Raw genomic sequence first — 18,805 nt, 5'->3', positions numbered from 1 at the left:
TAGTGCCCGTAAAGCAGCACGAATCTACAGAGAACCCTTTTACAACAGGCGTCATTCTAACTAGAAAACGTTTACCACCGTGGATACCAGCTTACGACAGATGGAATCTTTCATGCCACATGAGTTGGCCAAGGTTCCCGCCACAGACATGTCCTTATGCAGTGTATGCTGTGTATATCCATAAATCAACAAATACGTATTTCCGATCAACGGCTTCCTATCTGAATATAATCTGTTGTGGACCCACCATCACCCCAGTTTGATCTACAAGTACTGGGCCTACTTACAGTACACCACTAATTGTCTTGCAACTTCACAATGAACACAGTTACTTACCCTGGAGCTAACAGCGCGTTTCAAGATTTGAATCTAGATATTCATTTGTAGAAAGAGTTCAAAATGTGTTCCTAATTCACTGTTGAATTCCCAGTTTCTGGCTTTAGATTGGATGTGTGGTTGTTGAAAATCTTCCCACTAGAATATATAGCTCTGTTGTCAACTCTAGACAAATGGTTCAAATGGCTCTGAGCACTATGGGACTCAACTGCTGAGGTCATTAGTCCCCTAGAACTTAGAACTAGTTAAACCTAACTAACCTAAGGACATCACATACATCCATGCCCGAGGCAGGATTCGAACCTGCGACCTCAGCGGTCTCGCGGTTCCAGACTGCAGCGCCAGAACCGCGCGGCTACTTCGGCCGGCAACTCTAGACAAGCAGGTAAAGTCTACACATACAAGATGTAACCGATACATGTGCAGATATTTCTATATGTGTTACATTAATATGTACACACGTCAGTATATTGGTTGCTTTAGCTCTGCGTCGAACAGTCTTCCCACAAACACGTGCCAAACTATATGACCTGATGTTTTCTGCTTGCTCATATTGCATCATTACGTGGACTACACCTTTCACTGTAGACTAATCGTATTGCGTGCACATGTTCACATATCTTCAAGACTTGACAAGCTGCCCATGGGAAAATAAGCATTAATAGTTTGAACTTTCCACATGTATTTGGAGGTACTAAGCAACCCAAAAACGCCATACTTATAATGGCTATAATTATTAGTCTGCAAATGATGTAAATACTGATGTTATGTTGTTCAGTACACCATCATGTCACCAATATCAATATCTGCGCTTTTGCCCGGTAAACCATGTATAGTTCATAGTATTTTCTTATTTAGTGAGCCGGACGAGATAGTTGTAGGTTGTTTGACAGGCTTGCGATGGTAGCTTTCCTTGTAGTTTTCCCAATAATTAATATCTGATTTTCTACTGCTTTGGTGGACAAGTGTTTTCTTTATTGATTTTTTCTTCTGGGGAGTTGAATAAAAACATGAGAGACACACATTCGCTTCAGTTTCAGACTTTTATTTTTGGCGAAAAAGTAAAAAAGACGTATAAAAAATGTCAGCGAGAGTCGATGAGCAAGTAGGTCAGTCTGATGGAGATGCTCGAGGAACTTTGGCTGTTCAGGCGGTGGATGCGATGTCCTCCTGGCGGCGGTGCACGACGAACGTCTCGTCGAAGTGCGCGTTGGGTACGTCGAGCTCGAACTCGACGACGCGCCTGTCGAACGGGAATCCGGCGGGGTGGTTGTCGCCGCGCTCCAGGATGGGGTGCTTCTCCTCCGAGACGGCGGGGGTGACGATGGCGAAGACGCTGAGTGGCAGACCGCTGCGGGTACCGCGGGGCAGCGCCAGGCGGTTGGGGAAGCCGAAGTGCGAGCGGAACTCGTCCAGGAAGAACTTGCTCTCGCCCTTGAGGGCGGCGACGGTCGTGTGGAACAGGTCAGAGTGCCTCGGTGGCTCCTTGCCGTACAGCAGGAAGTCGCTGCAGCTGCGCTTGATGTCGTTCTCACCAACGGACACTGCAAAAGACGAAGCATCGGGTCAGCACGAATTACCTGCGCCTTCTTGTAAGGGATTCAAGAGCGCTGTGTATAAATCTTAATTTTCACTGTGTTAGCTGCACTCGTCAGGAAAATGGCCATGAACAGCCATCGCGGCAGTGCGTAAAGTAGAACAGATCGGGCTTTTGCTATTCTTTCTAGTTCAGGTACAAAATCAGGAATAATTGAACCGTTGGATAACGATATGCCCACTCACAACCAAACTGTCACCCTCCAACCTAAACTAGACCTCCAGCTACATTCTGTCACAAAAATCTACATCCCAAAAAATAACGTGGATGCAGACGACATTGTGAGTGTTCCTTTATCCATCTGTTTTCACCCTCTAATGTTACATGCCACATTATCATTACATTATGCGACAAAGCTAGTAGATTCACAACTGTGGCAGCTAAGTACTCTGGGTGCAGCTACTCACAGAGGTGCAGTGTGGGTTGTAGTTGTCGTATGGAAGCGAAACTTAGTAGATGCTCTAAGGCATTAATGCAGATCAGATTTACACTGCAAAAGAATAGTTCCAAAATTGGCCACCAGATGCAAATCTGGCGCTGTGAATCCAAGAAATGTGTATAGAAATATTTCCAAATGTAACGGATTAGGAACTAGACATGGCAGAGGAGGTAAAAAAAGTGAGAAAGGTGTACTGTTGATTTTACTATTAACTGCCGTTTACATAGTTTGTTGAATATGAACATCAGAGACGTCGAAGAAACGCTGCACAGCGCTAGATTTGCACTTGGTGACAGAAACTGGAACTATTTTCCCAGCGTAAATGGGTTCTACGTTAACACATTACAATGTGCACCAAGTTTCGCTGCAATACGATAATTACAGCCCACACTGGATCTTCGTCAAAAGCTGCACTTTCATTATAACCATCTGGTACCTAGTGCCGGATAAGAGGAAGTTTTAAGTAATTGCAATATATCTAATGTTTGTTGGGCTGAGGATTTCGATCACTCTCGTTTAACGGTAAAGGAAGAAATTGCAGATGAAGGATATCACAACGCAACTGGAGGCAGTGGACCACTGAAGAAACGAAGCCAGACCTAGAATTCAGTACTGCAAGTGTTCATGAGCCACGCCGACTTTTCGCTTGCCCCCTCCCAAAATTGTCATACTTTAAATAAGGAAACGGTGAGCTTAAAAATCTTTGATCAATCTTCTCCTGTCCACAGGTAAAAAATGTTCCTCAGCAGGAACAGCGAGAGGAGAAGCAAAACCGAGAGGAAGAGAGAAAAAAGGAAATACTGCGTTCTAGAAGGGTGAAATCTTCATTCTGCAAAAACAGAATCGCTCACACCTGCTCACAGAACTGATTCCACACAAAACTGCATTTTCGCAGTCTGTGGATGCGACTTTGTTGATGATTAGTCATAGAGTAATAATTGTGAAGAAAGGAGGCATGAGGATTGTACAGGTTAGAAGGTGTACTGTTTCAATTATCACTACTAAAGAATAACACTGGTGAACTCTTTGTAGCCAAATGTTTCGTACCCACGCGTCTAGAAAATATCTACCTTAAGAGCAAATATGGATTTATTTTTACAGTGAATACTTTGTAGGAGCTTAAATGACTAATTGGTGTATAACTAAGTTATAATAAAAGGTTAGATTTCTTTCTTTAATTAAGTGCTATAGTTTGTGATCTTCTTTATAATGCTACTAGTATTCAAGGAAACCTAGACTTTGTAATCTTGTTGGCTTCTAATTGGAAGCATAGATCAATATTTTTCTGATCGGTCTTTAGAGAAAGACTCCTGGTTCAGATAGGCTAGTATCCTTGAAGGAAGAGACTGTGGTCATGTTAAAGAAACTATCCTAGAAATAACCTCAATTAATTATACATAAGGGAAGCACAGTTCGAAAGAGAATGAGACAATGTTGTAGCATGTGTCCGTTGCTATTCGGTCTGTAGATTGACCAAGTAATACTGGAAACCCAGGACAAATCTGGATACGGAATTTAAGTTCAAGCAGGATGTACTAAATCCTTTAAACTGTCGTGAAGACATTGCAGTTCTGTCAGAGACACAAAGAACTGGCAATAATTGTTGAATGGGAAGGAGTGTGCTGAAAAGAGGTATAGGAACTAAATCCTAAATTTGTACAGCTAAAATGAAAGTATTTGATAAAAACAATGTATAGCTGTAATCTGCGGTGTTATCGGTTTCATATTGGATTATTAGCCATTGAGTAAAACCGGTGACTGCCTTAGTATAACAGATATAACTCGAATACATTCTAGAATTGTTATTAAGCTGACTGCAGCTACTATCCTCCTAGATTTTAATTACTTTCGGGAATAACGGTATGGATATCAAAGTATTGATTTAAGTGTATGAAATATAAGTCATCGAAAATAGTTCTTTCTTGTCTGAAGCCGGCCATTGTGGCCGAGCGGTTCTAGGCGCTTAAGTTCGGAACCGCGCTGCTGCTACGGTCGCAGGTTCGAATCCTGCCTCGGGCATGGATGTGTGTGATGTCCTTAGGATAGTTAGGTTTAAGTAGTTTAGGGGACTGATGACCTCAGATGTTAAGTCACATAGTGCTCAGAGCCATTTGAACCATTTGAACCTTGTCGAAAAGTGGCAGTTGACCCTAAATAACGAAAAGTGTGTGGTCATCCACATGAGTGCTAAAAGGAACTCGTTAAACTTTGGTTACACGATAAATCAGCCTAATCTGAAAGCCGTAAATTCGACTAAATACCTAGGTATTACAATTACGAACAACTAAAATTAGAAGGAACACATAGAATATGTTGTGGGAAAGGCTAAGCAAAGGCTGCGTTTTATTGGCAGGACACTTAGATAATGTAACAGACCTACTAAGGAGACTGCCTACACTACGCTTGTCCGTCCTCTTTTACAATACTGCTACGCGGTGTGGGATCGTTTTCAGGTAGGAGTAAATCGAGAAAGTTCAAAGAAAGGAAGCACGTTTTGTAATATCGCCAAATATGGGAGAGAATGTCAAAGAAATGATACAGGATTTGGGCTGGAAATCATTAAAAGAGAGGTATGTTTCGTTGCGATGGAATCCTCTCACGAAATTCCACCAACTTTCACCTCCGAATGCGAAAATATTTTGTTGACACCGACCTACATAGGGAGGAACGATCACCACGATAAAATAAGGGAAATCAGAGCTGGTATGGAAAAATATAGGCGTTCATTATTTCTGCGCACTGTACGAGATTGGAATAATAGAGAATTGTGAAGGTGGTTCGATGAACCCTCTGCCAGGCACTCAAATGTGATTTACAGTGTATCCGTGTAGATGTCGATGTCTTTATCTTTCGTGCTTCTGCTTGAAATTTAAAAAAAAAAATTGGAAATTTGGGGTAAGGTCTTATGGAACCAAACTGCTGAGCTCATCGGTCCCTAAGCCTACACATTGCTTAATCTAACATAAACTAACTTACGCTAAGGACGACACACACACACCCATACCGAGGGAGGACTCGAACCTCCGAAGGGGGGAGCCGCGCAACCAGTGACAAGACGCCTAAGGCCAAGCTGCTAAACCGCGCGGCTTCTTGAAATTAGTAGAGATTTTGTTTCAGGTAAGAAGTATTCGGATCGGCACTTACGCTTATGGTTGAAGATGTCCAGCAGAACGTAGTACTGCTTCCTCTCCTCCAGGCTGAGTTCGCGGCCGAGGACGTCGTATTTGGGACCAATGAAGACACGGACGACGGTGTCGACTTCCTTGTCGCTCTTAACCTTGAGATGATAGAAGAACGGCTTGTGGTTGAGGCGGCCCTGGCGTGCCAGGAAGTTCACCTTCTTGTACTCTTCGGGGTCAGAAAGTGGCAGTGCGTTGTTAATTTCAAAGTCGATGGTGTCGAAGTAGGTAACGAGTTTGTCGAAGACGACATCTTCAACAGTGACACCTGGCAGCAACAGCTGAAATTAAATAGAAGGTTTACCTCGTGACAGACGCAACACTCTTCGAGAAAGTATACATCTAAGATTTTGATACTGAGTCTTTCTCTCCATCTGTATACTTACCTCCTCGTGAGTGTAAGGCTTCAGAAGGTTCTTGTAGTGGTAGAAGATGGAAAGAACGCGTTTCGCGATCCTGTAGAAGAGTGGGTCCCTCAGCTGGGTTTCTGGTAGTTCAAGGACGCTAACAGGAACCTAAAAAAAGAGTACGTTATGCATTCTCGCATCCAAATAAGACCAGTGTAACTTCAGAGAGGCAGACATCATGCGGACATACTCCGTATCGGTGGACAGGGTCGACAATGTGGCCGAAGAGGGAGATGAGGTTCCTGAAGAATGCGCCGTAGAACTGCCTGTTGATGGACTCGTAGTTGCCCTCGACGATGTTTCCGAGGATGTTGGTGAGGTCCTTCTCTCTCACATTGTGCCTCTCGAAGTCGTACTGTTGTGTTGGAAACGTAAGCATTACTGATGGACGCATTCTGTACGAAATCATATTAGAGACAAATTTGCGAGAACACACTTACGCCTGCCAGGTAGCCGTAGTCGATTCCGTCACGGATCCTCCTCTCGTAGTTCCTGATCTGTTCCACGTATAGGATGTCGACGTTTTGGGGGAAGACGCCCTCTGGGCGAGCTGGGGCCTCGAGTCCGTTCTGCAGCCTCAGCTCAGGGTAGTAACCGACCTGCAAGCATGGCAGAGAGTTTAGTGTCGCCGTTGAACGGTGAGGCCATGTCTTTGCAACAAAGTAAAGCTGGTGCAGGAATTGAACGTACCAGCACTGGGTGTCTGTAGTCGATGGCCTTGACATCAGGCAAGTGGTTGGACAGCCTCTCCAGGTGGTAGCGAGCCAGAAGCTGCTGCAGGACGAAGAAGAAGCTCTCGCCGCGGTGCTTGTACTCTGGAAGGCTGTAGTTGGCGGGGTTCAGCCAGAAGGGGTACTTGTAGTTCAGGTAGGCGTAGAAAGAGTTGAGGCCGACGTCTTCGGTAAAGTAGGAAACCAGCTGCTCGGGGTTGCTCGGCACTGGGTAGCCGCTGTGGTTGGCGTGCAATATATAAGGAGCCTCCTTAGAGCTGACTTGACCTGCGGAAAGGAACAAGTGAAGGTGTTAAATGTTTAAGGGTTTGATTGTCAACTTACGTTCAGCTCATATACTTGTTTGTACAATCAATAGAAATACAACAACAATTTCATGTAAACGGCGACAATGATTGCAATCTATGACAAGTAACCCCTCAGTAAGTATTGTAGTATTCAACACAACTTTTATGTGACAGCGTAGCCATGTTGCTATACATAACAACGTCTGAGCCATTGTTGTAAATACTTTATATCAGTCACCCTGATGGAGGTCACTTGCAACTCTCGTCAAAATGCTGATTTGCACAACAACGTGACGAAGTGATCACCTCTACGGTTAAGATTTATTCGAGATGACAATGGCCGCAGAAGCCTTCGCTCGCACGTAAGACAACAGTCATTTTTAGTGTTACCTACAGTTGTTGAGAAGGGAGAGACAGGGTTATTGCTGTCCCGGGGGTGTTTCGGTCTGAGAATTTAACCAGTTTTCGAGAAAACCAAGGAGATACTTGGAAAGAGAATAAAATTAGAGGGGAAGAAATGAAAATTGTGAGGGTAGTTGTAGACATTTAAATTCTTTCAGATATGGTGCATGATTTAGAAGGGATAAAGTCTCGAAAAAAGCTGGAAAGTAAAACAGAGGCAGTGGAACGTGAGCGAATGAAAACAGGCGATGACGAGGGAATTATAATTGAGAAATGAGATACAAATAGTAGTACATGAGTTCTGCTATTTAGGTAGGTAAATAATTAATTGATGGACAGAATAGATTTTCATGCCCTCTCACTGACTACGTGCATCCTGTTAGTCCTGTATAAAAAATGAACTTGTTCTTTAAGTAGGTAACGTAATGTAGTTAAATTTTGTATTGGAATGCGTTTTTCTAGAGGCCGTAATGTTCGAATTATTCAAGAAAAACGTACAAAGGTGACATTCAAACGCGATTTTCTGGAATAACTCGGAAACCATTCCCTGTAGCGGAAATATATGCCAGAACCAAAAGTAGCTACTTTACATTTCCTACAAAAAGATTCTGTACATATTTTTTCATAGGACTAATAATTTGCACATAGCCAGCGAGAGAATATCAAAACAATTCTCATGGTACTTGAAAGCTCTGTGAGCTGCATAAAGCTCACATACACGGGCAACTGAATCACAGTATGTGCATATAACACAGACTAAAAACAGCCAGAAAACCATTTATGAAATAGATACATTTGCAGACATCGAATATACGGGTTTAGACGTTACGAAATCTTTTCTCAAGGTATTTCTCTGGAGTACAGTCTTGTTTGGAGGTGAACTGTGGAAGGTAAATAGTTAACAAGTGGGGAAAACTTTTAGAAACATGGTGGTTAGCGAGAATGATAAATAATACATGGATAAATAGAATTGGGAAGAGAAATAAATTTGTTGTTGAATTTGAGTATAATAAGGGGTCGGTTGATAAAATTAGAGAAAAAGAACGGATCAGTTGATAGAACACGTTCTGGGTGACCTAAGAATAAGCAGTTCGGTAATGGAGAGAAGCTGATTTGGGGGGGGGGAGGAGGGGGGGGAGGAGAGGCACAAGTAGTAGAGGAAAGCAGAGGCTTGACTGCCATAAGTAGCTTCTTACGGACGCTGGTGTTTCACTAGTTACGCAGAGGTGAAGAGGCTTGCACTGGGTGTTCTAGCATGGAACCAGTTTATACCAGCACCGCCGCCGCAGCAACAAAAATAAGAACACGATAGTGCTGTCCGAACAGGTAAGTGCTCCGTAGACGTTCGTAAGTATATATGTACAATTATTACACGTGCGATGGAAGAATGAGAATCATCTGTCTTTGAGCCTCCAGCAGAAGCAGCTAACTTCAATAGTTTTAGAGAAAAAGAAATTTATAGCTGAACTGATGTTTTGCTTTGCACAGTAATGGTGGCTCTGTCAGTCACACATTCGCATAGTTTGCGTGCACACACCTCGCAGGCGGGCGTCATACGCCTTCTGGATGACCTCTGCGTTGACGAAGAGCTGCGGGTAGATCTCGTAGGGAGCTGGCAGCGTGACGTCCTTGGTATCCTCGCGATGCAGCACAGCGACCGTGAATGAGTAGGCGAACAGCGCCTCGTTCAGGTGCTCCCGGGCCCAAACGGCCGTCTGGAATCAAAAGGACACTCGCTGTACAAACGGAATATTTCGAAGAAATGCAAACTTACTTTCCTAGGATGCAGACATAGATAATGATGCAGCTGAAGGCAGCTGGCCCTCAGTGACTCCTTCACATTACTGGCGGCAGGGAAAGCCTGACAACACGAGGCAGCAACAAACAGTCTCAAGGCGTTCCAACTAAGATGCTGACACTGAAGTGACTACTTCAACATTGTCTGTTGTAAGCATCCACTATTACCTGCAGCCAATCCTGATCTCCAGGAGGCCCATAAAAGAAGACATTTGATCGAGAGTTGTCTCGTGATGGTGCTATAGGAATGAGGACGCATAGCGGAGACTGAGGAGTTACGACGATTTAAAAGCCTAGAGATGCTACATCTATGATGATGATGATGTTTGGTATGTGGGGCGCTCAACTGCGCGGTCGTCAGCGCCCGTACGAAGTCCCAATTTTCAAACAGTCCAAGTGTTTCACATTCCAATCTAACCGCTGTTACGAATGATGATGATCATGAGCGTGATGGAATGATGAGGACAACAGAAACACCCAATCCTTGGGCAGAGAAAATCCCCAACCAGGCCGGGAATCGAACCCATGACCCTGTGGTAGAAAAGCAGCAACGCTAGCCACTAGACCACGAGCTGCGGACTCAACTATTACGTTTACTTGTGCACGTGTCGGACATATTTCCCTAAAAATCGGAGGCATTTCAGTATATTACTTGAATTGCACAAGTACTTTTATACGAAAGATAAAACCAGGTCGAACCTGATGACAAACTCAGGCCTAAACCAATCATTTGGTGAGATTATGCAAAATAATTATGGCCCTCTCTGTGCATTATAATTCAGTGCTTACCTAGACTTATGTCTAGTGACAGGTTTATTAAGGATTACGATTGTGATGTTCGTCAGGCGTTGATGTTAACTAATAGCCGTGTTCCGATATTAAGAGCTGTTAATTATATATTGTACCGAGAAAAGGAAGCTCCAGCAAAATAAGGAACGAAACTGAAAGAGACGGATATATGGTAATAACAATGCTCACAAATGAGATTTTCGATGTCCTAACTCCAAAAAGTTAATCTTATTCTTCCTCCTAAACCGTGACAGTGGATATTTCGGTGACTGCGCATTCATTAACGATTTTGAGATTTGTGAAATTTACTTCGGATGAACGTCTCAGATATGTTGGCCACGTTACTAAAAGCGCTTTAGTTGGACAGCCAGATGAAAGCCATCATGCACGTTATGAAAAGAAACGTACGCCCAAAATTTCTTCCTAACTGTGAAATAATGTTATTCGGCGAAGGGTTTTATACCAGTGTTAGACAAATAACCTGGAGAAAAAATTTGCTCGGAAACAAAACGAAATGGTTGAAAGTATATTATTCTTTACAGTATATACACTATGTGGTCAAAACTATCCGGACACATGGCTGAAAATGACTTACAAGTTCGTGGCGCCCTCTATCGGTAACTCTGAAATTCAATTTGGTGTTGGCCCACCCATAGCCTTGGCAGTTTCCACTCTCGCAGGCATACGTTCAATCAGGTGCTGGAAGGTTTCTTGGGGAAAGGCAGCCCATTCTTCAAGGAGTGCTGTACTGAGGAGAGGTACCGAAGTTGGTCGGTGAGGCTCGGCGCGGAGTCGGCGTTCCAAAACATCCTAAAGGTGTTCTGTAGGATTCAGGTCAGGACTCTGTGCAGGCCAGTCCATCAGAGGGATGTTATTGTCATGTAACCACTCCTCCAGAGGCCGTCTAGTATGAACAGGTGCTCGATCTTGTTCAAAGATGCAATCGCCATTCCCAAATTGCTCTTCAACAGTAGGAAGCAAGAAGGTGCTTAAAACATCAATGTAGGCCTGTGGTGTGAGAATTCCACAAGGGGTGCAAGCCCCCTCCATGAAAAACACGACCACACCGTAACACCACAGCCTCCGACTTTTACTGCTGGCACTACACACGCTGGCAGATGACGTTCACCGGGCATTCGCCATACCCATACCCTGCCATAGGATCGCCACATTGTGTATCGTGATTCGTCACTCAACACAACGTTTTTCCACTGTGCAATCGTCCAATGTTTTCACTCCTAACACCCAGCGAGGCGTCGTTTGGCATTTACTGGCATGATGTGTGGCTTATGAGGACCCACTCGACCATGGAATCCAAGCTTTCTCACCTTCCGCCTAACTGTCATAGTACTTGCAGTGGATCCTGACGCAGTTTGGAATTCCTGTGTGATGGTCTGGATAGATTACACATTACGACCCTCTTCAACTGCCGGCGGTCTCTTGTCAGTCAACAGACGAGGTCGGTCTGTACGCTTTTGTGCTGTACGTGTCCCATGTAGTTCCCACTTCACTATCGCATCGGAAACAGTGAACCTATGGATGTTTAGGAGTGTGGAAATGTCGCGTACAGACGTATGACACAAGGGACACCCAATCACCTGACCACGTTCGAAGTCCGTGAGTTCCGCGTAGCGCCCCATTCTGCTCTCTCACAATGTCTAATGAGTACTAAGGTCGCTGATATGGAGTACCTGGCAGTAGATGGCAGTACAATCCACCTAATATGAAAAACATATATATATATATATATATATATATATATTTGATTAGCATTTTGTGTCGAAGTATACATACCTTGTAGAACGTTTCAAAGTCCTTGGCGAAGTAGAATAACTCGAACACTGACCGGGCCTGGTAGTAGTGAATCCGGTAGTAGACGGAAAACACTTCTCCTCTGGGCAGGAAGCCATAATTGACATAGTACTTCCAGAATAGTTCGATCTTCTCCTTGTGCTGAAACGTTAACCACGGAAGATCGCTATAGTTCCCTCCTGATTCAAAACATCAGATCGTGAGTGCCAACGTTACATATTTATACCTCATAGTTGTCGATGTGTTCAATAGGTTTGTAAGACTTCGCTATTTCCTGTTCTTCTTTAACGAGTGATGGTTGCTGTACGTGGTACAAGAGCCGTAAAAGCTTCACTTGTTTTTCCAGAAGTTCCTTACCAGCTGGAACAAAAAGAAAGAAAAAAATATGTAGACTAACTCTCGTCCTGGTGGTGAGATGACATGAAAGTTTTTCAGTATATGATATTTTATTCTCTCTCGACAGTGGCGTATTGTACACGCACAACATTTGACGGTAGCACCTGTTTTAACTATAATTCATGTACCGTACGCAGTTTCTTACACCGAGGGAGGCGAAATAATGGGGCATCCTGTTCCCCAGTCCCCACTCCAGCAATCTGGATGTCAAGCCATCTGACCTGTAAGCGCGCACTTACATATTGTTTCGCGCCGTTTCGAATGTACTTCCCATAGACAGTTGCAGAACGACTTAGAGCTATAAAACAGTGTACCTCTTGTATGCTTATACATATTCCGCTTACAGGACTAAAAAAAATGTTCAAATATGTGTGAAATCATATGGGACTTAACTGCTAAGGTCATCAGTCCCTAAGCTTACACACTACTTAACCTAAATTATCCTAAGGCCAAACACACACACCCATGCCCGATGGAGGACTCGAACCTCCGCCGGGACCAGCCGCACAGTCCATGACTGCTGCGCCTTAGACCGCTTACAGGACTCACATAACAGTTTTGCTGTGTACCATATTCACCGGTGTTTCAGTGACAGCTTTTTTTTTCTTCATAGACGTCAGTGATTATGACACTATTCACATATTACGTAATTTTCATGAAAATCTAGTCAGGCTACTGGGCATATTAAGAAATACAGAGAAATGAAGACAAAGCGAATGAGAGAATATAATGTTTTCTTTTTCTCGTTCTAGCTACCAGCTTTATTTTATAGCAATCATTTCGAAACCTTTGTGCCTTGATGTAGACAGATGTTACCGTCTTTATTTCTTCCATATATATGTTTTGGTTGGTGTTATTGTATACGATTTAAGGATTTTGTGCTTAAGTCTTCGTTATTTATTTCAGCGTATACTGAATATATTTTTAAAGCATTCTACCCAATCTCATAGATGCATTTAGCAACTGAGTAAAAACGTTCTTTTATACAGTTCATAACGAAAGCAGCAAAATTCCTACGAGAACTTCTATTTTCATCGACTGCTTCCTTCTACAGGCCTCAAATTACGATGAACACTATCCAGTAATGATGTACAGCATAACTTCGATTCATCTGTTATTTCATAGGACAAAAGGCATTTCACACCGGGATCGGTGAGTCAGTGGTCATCGTCAGTCTAGAAAATATACTGCAGGTTATGAAGTAGATACTTACGTTTACAAAGCAACGTGAACGTTACAACGCTAGCAGAACATGCATTAAGTGCGTGGTCACTGATTGGTCAAATAGGTTACTACAATGTGAAACGCTTTTGTGGATGCATCGTAAAAATTAAAGGGAGATAATCAGTCACTTAATCTCCACTGGCAATTTGCCATTTTTTTCTACACGTTAGGACAAGCCTTGCAAATGGTGCTGCATTGTTCACGAACGATGACTTCGATCCACTATTTCTGAATACCGTGAACTTCAATCATAATATTTATATCAACACTCACAGTGATCAAGTGTTGCCTCTCGCTCTACATCTTCATGATGACTATGCTGTGAACACTCGTGTTCCAAGATGACAACTGCCATGATCAGTGAGGGGGGAGGAGTGACACGCATTCATTCACGTTCTGAAAAGCATCGAGGCACCTTATCACATCTCGACTGGACCGTTAAATCATTTGATGTTAGTCCCACACGAAATGCCTGAGACTACTTGTTTCCAGAATGTTTATGTTTGGATTATCGCAAGAGGGTGTAGCAGTAATGTCGCACAGTATACGAGTCATGGGCGTTGTTAATTTCTCCACGATGAGATGTCGAACATACATGTACTCTGCAATCAATCTAATACGTATGCTACTTCTGCTACCACCATCATTCTTCCACCTTCCCTCTGCATGAACCCTAATTCCCCTGATTTTCTCGTCATTGTCACTTCATGAGAAACACGTGGAAGAATTAATACACTTGCTAAGAAACAATTGCCATTGCCACGGAAGAACTGACAGTTGTTATGGAACACTTGACCCACGATAGTAAAGGAAAATGTTGAGGGCGGGACGCGTTAACCACAGCGCCAGATCATGCAGTAAAATGTTTGAGGAGAGTTGTCGTGGAATCGACTAGTTCGACATTCCGTATAACAAGACAACAAGCTAAAGACGAATGTTGACAATCAGGTGGACTGATAAGGTAGGGAATGAGGAGGTTCTGCGCAGGATCGGAGAGAAATAACTTCCGTGGTACTAGGAGCTGCAGCGGGTAAAACTTTAGAGCAATACAGAGATCGGAATACATCCAGCATATAACTGAGAACGTACGTTGCAAGTGCTACTCTGAGATACAGAGATTGGCACACGAGAGGGATTCGTGACCGCGCGGTTTGAGGTGTCATGTCACGGACTGCGCCGACCCTCCCGCCGGAAGTTCGTGTCCTCCCTCGGGCATGGGTGTGTGTGTGTGTGTTGCTCTTAGCATAAGTTCGTTTAAGTAGTGTGTAAGTCTAGGGACCGATAACCTAAGCAGTTTGGTCCCTTAGTAATTCACACACAGCCGGCCGGGGTGGTCGAGCGGTTCTAGGCGCTACAGTCTGGAAACGACCGACCGCTACGGTCTAGGGGACTAATTACCTCAGACGTTAAGTCCCATAGTGCTCAGAGCCAAAAAAAAAAAAAAAAACAAAATCACACACATCTGATCACTTGGAATTCGTGGCGGGCTGCATCAAACCTATCGCATTACTGATGACTCGGAAGAAAAAAACGGCAACATGTCTTCGAGACATCATTTGAATGCTTACGATTGTGGACTAGTTAGACAGTTCGAAGGCAGTCAACTTGTCACTACTGTGGCAACAGTAACGGGTGTGTCCAAAAGTGTCATCTCGCTAGTAAAAAGGGTCATTCAAGGTGTGAATGCTACACGTAAACATGTAGGAAGTCGCAGACTGACCACCACACAACAAGAGGATCGATACGTAGCCCTAGTGTCAGAGAGGAACAGCATCTGACTCCCAGGCAGATCAGTGCAGACTCTGCTACCGTCACCGGTACACGTGTCTCTGCGACGATTAAATCCGGCTTTTTTGTATACTCGGTAGCCTGTTAAATGCATCCCACTTGAACCACGTCATCGTCGAGAAAGAGTTCATTGAGGTAGGGAGCACGTAGGTTGGGGTCAGTAACAGTGCTCCACAGTGATGTTCTCAGAAGAATCTCGCCTCACTGTGGCAAGTGACTCTGGCCACCAGTTAGTGGGGAGGAGAGAGGGCAACGCATCACATACCACAGAATGTTCTTGGACGTCATCGGTGTGCCCTAGGCGCTAGGGTGTGGGGCGGAATTATGCAAAATGGCCGAACACCGCTGCATTTCTTTGCATAAGATACCGTTACGGCACAGCAGTGGGAGGCTATTCTAGACGATGTCCGTCTTCTTAGGGGTGGGGTAGGTCCCGCGTTTCTGTCTATGGACGACAACCCCCACCCGTACACGAGGTGTGAGGTGCGTTCGGAACATTGGAAAGTTGATATTGAATATAGGGATTGTACTGAATACTCATCAGACCTAGAAGCTATATAGAATACCCGGAGACCTCTTGACAGACGTATTTCTCAATGAACATTCTCTCCCCGAATGGTGCAAGGACTGGAACCGCCTTGAGAGACGACTGGGACATTATCTCTCAAGGAGTCCTCAACAATTTGGTAGCCAGTACGAATAACAGATGCAAAATGTGCATTAGTAGCCGATATCGAGCTGTATGTTGAGAGACTGACCAATATCAAACATGAACGTTACTTCTGCCTATAACCTGCTGTCTCGTATGGTGCGATCTGCACCATTTTTCGTTATACGTATGTCACTATACTTGTATTGCGGATATGTTGTGCTTCATGTTGTTCATCATTACCTTTGATTACTGCTGTCCAACAATGTCTGTTCCTTAGCAGGTATCAATTAGTGTATATTGCCTGACATACAAAGTAAGCTTTTGGAACTTCTATAGCAAACCTCACCGTGATACACAACGCAGTGCTGGGCATGAAAGCTTGACATTTACCTTGACTTAGGTAACCAGTACTTAAACTTGTATAGCGTTACAGTCATTAGCTACACTACTGGCCATTAAAATTGCTACACCATGAAGAAATGCAGATGATAAACGGATATTCATTGGACAATTACATTATACTACAACTGACACGTGATTACATTTTCACGCAATTTGGGTGCATAGATCCTGAGAAATCAGTACCCAGAACAACCAGCTCTGGCCGATATAGCGGCCTTGATACGCCTGGGCCTTGAGTCAAACAGAGCTTGGATGGCGTGTACAAGTACAGCTGCCCATGCAGCTTCAACACGATACCTCAGTTCATCAAGAGTAGTGACTGGCGTATTGTGACGAGCCAGTTGCTCAGCCACCATTGACCAGACGTTTTCAATTGGTGAGAGATCTGGAGAATGTGCTGGCTAGAGCAGCAGTCGAACATTTTCTGTATCCTGAAAGGCCCGAACAGGACCTGCAATATACGATCGTGCATTATCGTGCTGAAATGTATGGTTACGCAGGGATCGAATGATGGGTAGAGCCACGGGTCGTAACGCATCTGAAATTTAACGTCCACCGTTCAAAGTGTCGTCAATGCGAAGAAGAGGTGACCGAGACGTGTAACCAATGGCACCCCCTACCATCACGCCGGGTGATACGCCAGTATGGCGATGACGAATACACTTTTCCAATGTGTGTTCACCGCGATGTCGCCAAACACGGATTCGACCATCATGATGCTGTAACCAGAACCTGGATTCATCCGAAGAAACGACGTTTCGCCATTCGTGCACCCAGGTTCGTCATTGAGTACACCATCGCAGGCGCTCCTGACTGTGATGCAGCGTCAAGGGTAACCGCAGCCACGGTCTCCGAGCTGATAGTCCATGCTGCTGCCAACGTAGTCGAACTGTTCGTGCAGATGTTTGTTGTCATGCAAACGTCCCCATGTGTTGACTCAGGGATCGAGATGTGGCTGCACGATCAGTTACAGCCGTGCGGATAAGATGCCTGTCATCTCGACTGCTAGTGATACGAGGCCGTCGGGATCCAGCACGGCGTTCCGTATTACCCTCCTGAACCCACCGATTCCATATTCTGCTAACAGTCATTGGATCTCGACCAACGCGAGCAGCAATGTCGCGATACAATAAACCGCAATCGCGATAGGCTACAATCCGACCTTTATCAAAGTCGGAAACTCCTTCTTACACGAGTCATCACAACAACGTTTCACCAGGTAACGCCGGTCAACTGCTGTTTGTGTATGAGAAATCGGTTGGAAACTTTCCTCATGTCAGCACGTTGTAGGTGTCGCCACCGGCGCCAACCTTGTGTGAATGCTCTGAAAAGCTAATCGATTGCATATTACAGCATCTTCTTCCTGTCGGTTAAATTTCGCGTCTGTAGCACGTCATCTTCGTGGTGTAGCAATTTTAATGGCCAATAGCGTAGTAGTTATACAGGACAATCCAGCACTTCGGTAGATGCTAAGGAGAACGCGAAGTCGAGAGCGAATTGCGAAGCAATTGCACATGACGGAGATGCAAAATGTTCAAAATGCCCCGAAAGATCTCTCAGAGGAGTGTGGGGGGGTTGGTAGAAGCAATCTCCGTCCATCGACTCCCAGCACTAGGGCGGCCGAGAGGTAGTAGGCGGTGAAGGGGAGCAGTCGGATCTACCCAGTCAGGGAGTGCTGGCACTAGACATGTGCCCAGTGGTTTGGCACGAAAATCACTTCGTGATGTCTAGAGCTACACGGGTCCTGTATTCTTGGATCGCCAGTGTTGCGTCAGCCTGACACACACAGAATTAGCGAACCGAACTTGACCGATCTCTCACCGACTTCTGACGGTCCAGTACTAGGGAGCCATGGCTCCAGTGACTGAGAACAAGCAGTAGTGGAATGAAGAGCGCCCGACTTACCCTCGCTGTGCGGTACGACCGCGGCGGCCGCAAGGGCTGCCAGCAGTGACAGGACGACAACGGTCGCAGTCCTCATGTTGCTCGCAGAGGAAGTACGGACTCTGCGCCGGTCGGAAGGCCTCTTATAGAGGCTGAGGTGGACGATAAGCCGGCATATCTGCGCTTGTGTCGGTCGAGGCAGCGACCCAGCGACCTGTCCACGGTAAAAATCCCGGAGTTGCAGCTTACGCAACAAACGACATCTGCATCTTCCCCGTCCGCCACTACTGTACGTAATGGCACAGTAGTCACGGCACAGGACTAGCTTTCAAGAGGAATGCTGCTCAAATACCGGCCGGGCAATCCACCTTCCATGTCACAGACTGCATACAAGTCGAAGACTACACTGCATTTCACACTTAAGATACTCTTAGAGCTTTCATAGCACCAGTTTTAGACAGTTTCTCGGCGTCTTGTTGTAACCTTGCCTTCAGTTACACTATGACATTAAGACTCGTATGCTTCATGTCATGCAGGATCTACAAATTTTGCCTCTGGTTATGCCTTTCAAAAACTATGGTAGAACTCGTATTGCATGGAAATTTTCGCTTCATTGAGTAGCATTTAGAGACCTTACGTGAATATAATCCATGTTACATTCCCGAAGAGCTCGTGAGTAAAGT

The 18,805-nt window shown here is 44.7% G+C and overlaps 1 protein-coding gene across 1 annotated transcript; it reads right to left on the bottom strand.

Moving 5' to 3' along the window:
* Positions 1–1,365: 1,365 nt before the first annotated feature.
* Positions 1,366–18,288, bottom strand: LOC126456856 (hexamerin-like). The gene is made up of 10 exons (XM_050092670.1): positions 18,144–18,288; positions 12,003–12,136; positions 11,759–11,917; positions 8,916–9,093; positions 6,649–6,956; positions 6,399–6,557; positions 6,149–6,313; positions 5,938–6,066; positions 5,517–5,832; positions 1,366–1,880 (listed from the first exon to the last, which is right to left on the bottom strand). Exons 1-10 carry the CDS (start codon positions 18,217–18,219, stop codon positions 1,483–1,485), a joined length of 2,022 nt encoding a protein of 673 aa, XP_049948627.1. The 5' UTR covers positions 18,220–18,288; the 3' UTR covers positions 1,366–1,482.
* Between the last annotated feature and the right edge of the window lie 517 nt (positions 18,289–18,805).

The sequence above is a fragment of the Schistocerca serialis genome, chromosome 2 (assembly GCF_023864345.2).
Source record: "Schistocerca serialis cubense isolate TAMUIC-IGC-003099 chromosome 2, iqSchSeri2.2, whole genome shotgun sequence".
NCBI lineage: Eukaryota > Metazoa > Arthropoda > Insecta > Orthoptera > Acrididae > Schistocerca > Schistocerca serialis.
This window is presented reverse-complemented; position numbering and strand designations above follow the sequence as displayed.

What these genes read in the sequence shown, in the direction of transcription:
- LOC126456856 (XM_050092670.1), bottom strand. Translation starts at nt 18,219, where the DNA reads ATGAGGACTGCGACCGTTGTCGTCCTGTCACTGCTGGCAGCCCTTGCG. An exon ending in ACTTTGAAACGTTCTACAAG is followed by an intron (nt 9,094 to 11,758) that starts GTATGTATACTT and finishes TTTTGATTCCAG; the next exon opens with ACGGCCGTTTGGGCCCGGGA. An exon ending in ACTACGGCTACCTGGCAGGC is followed by an intron (nt 6,314 to 6,398) that starts GTAAGTGTGTTC and finishes CCAACACAACAG; the next exon opens with TACGACTTCGAGAGGCACAA.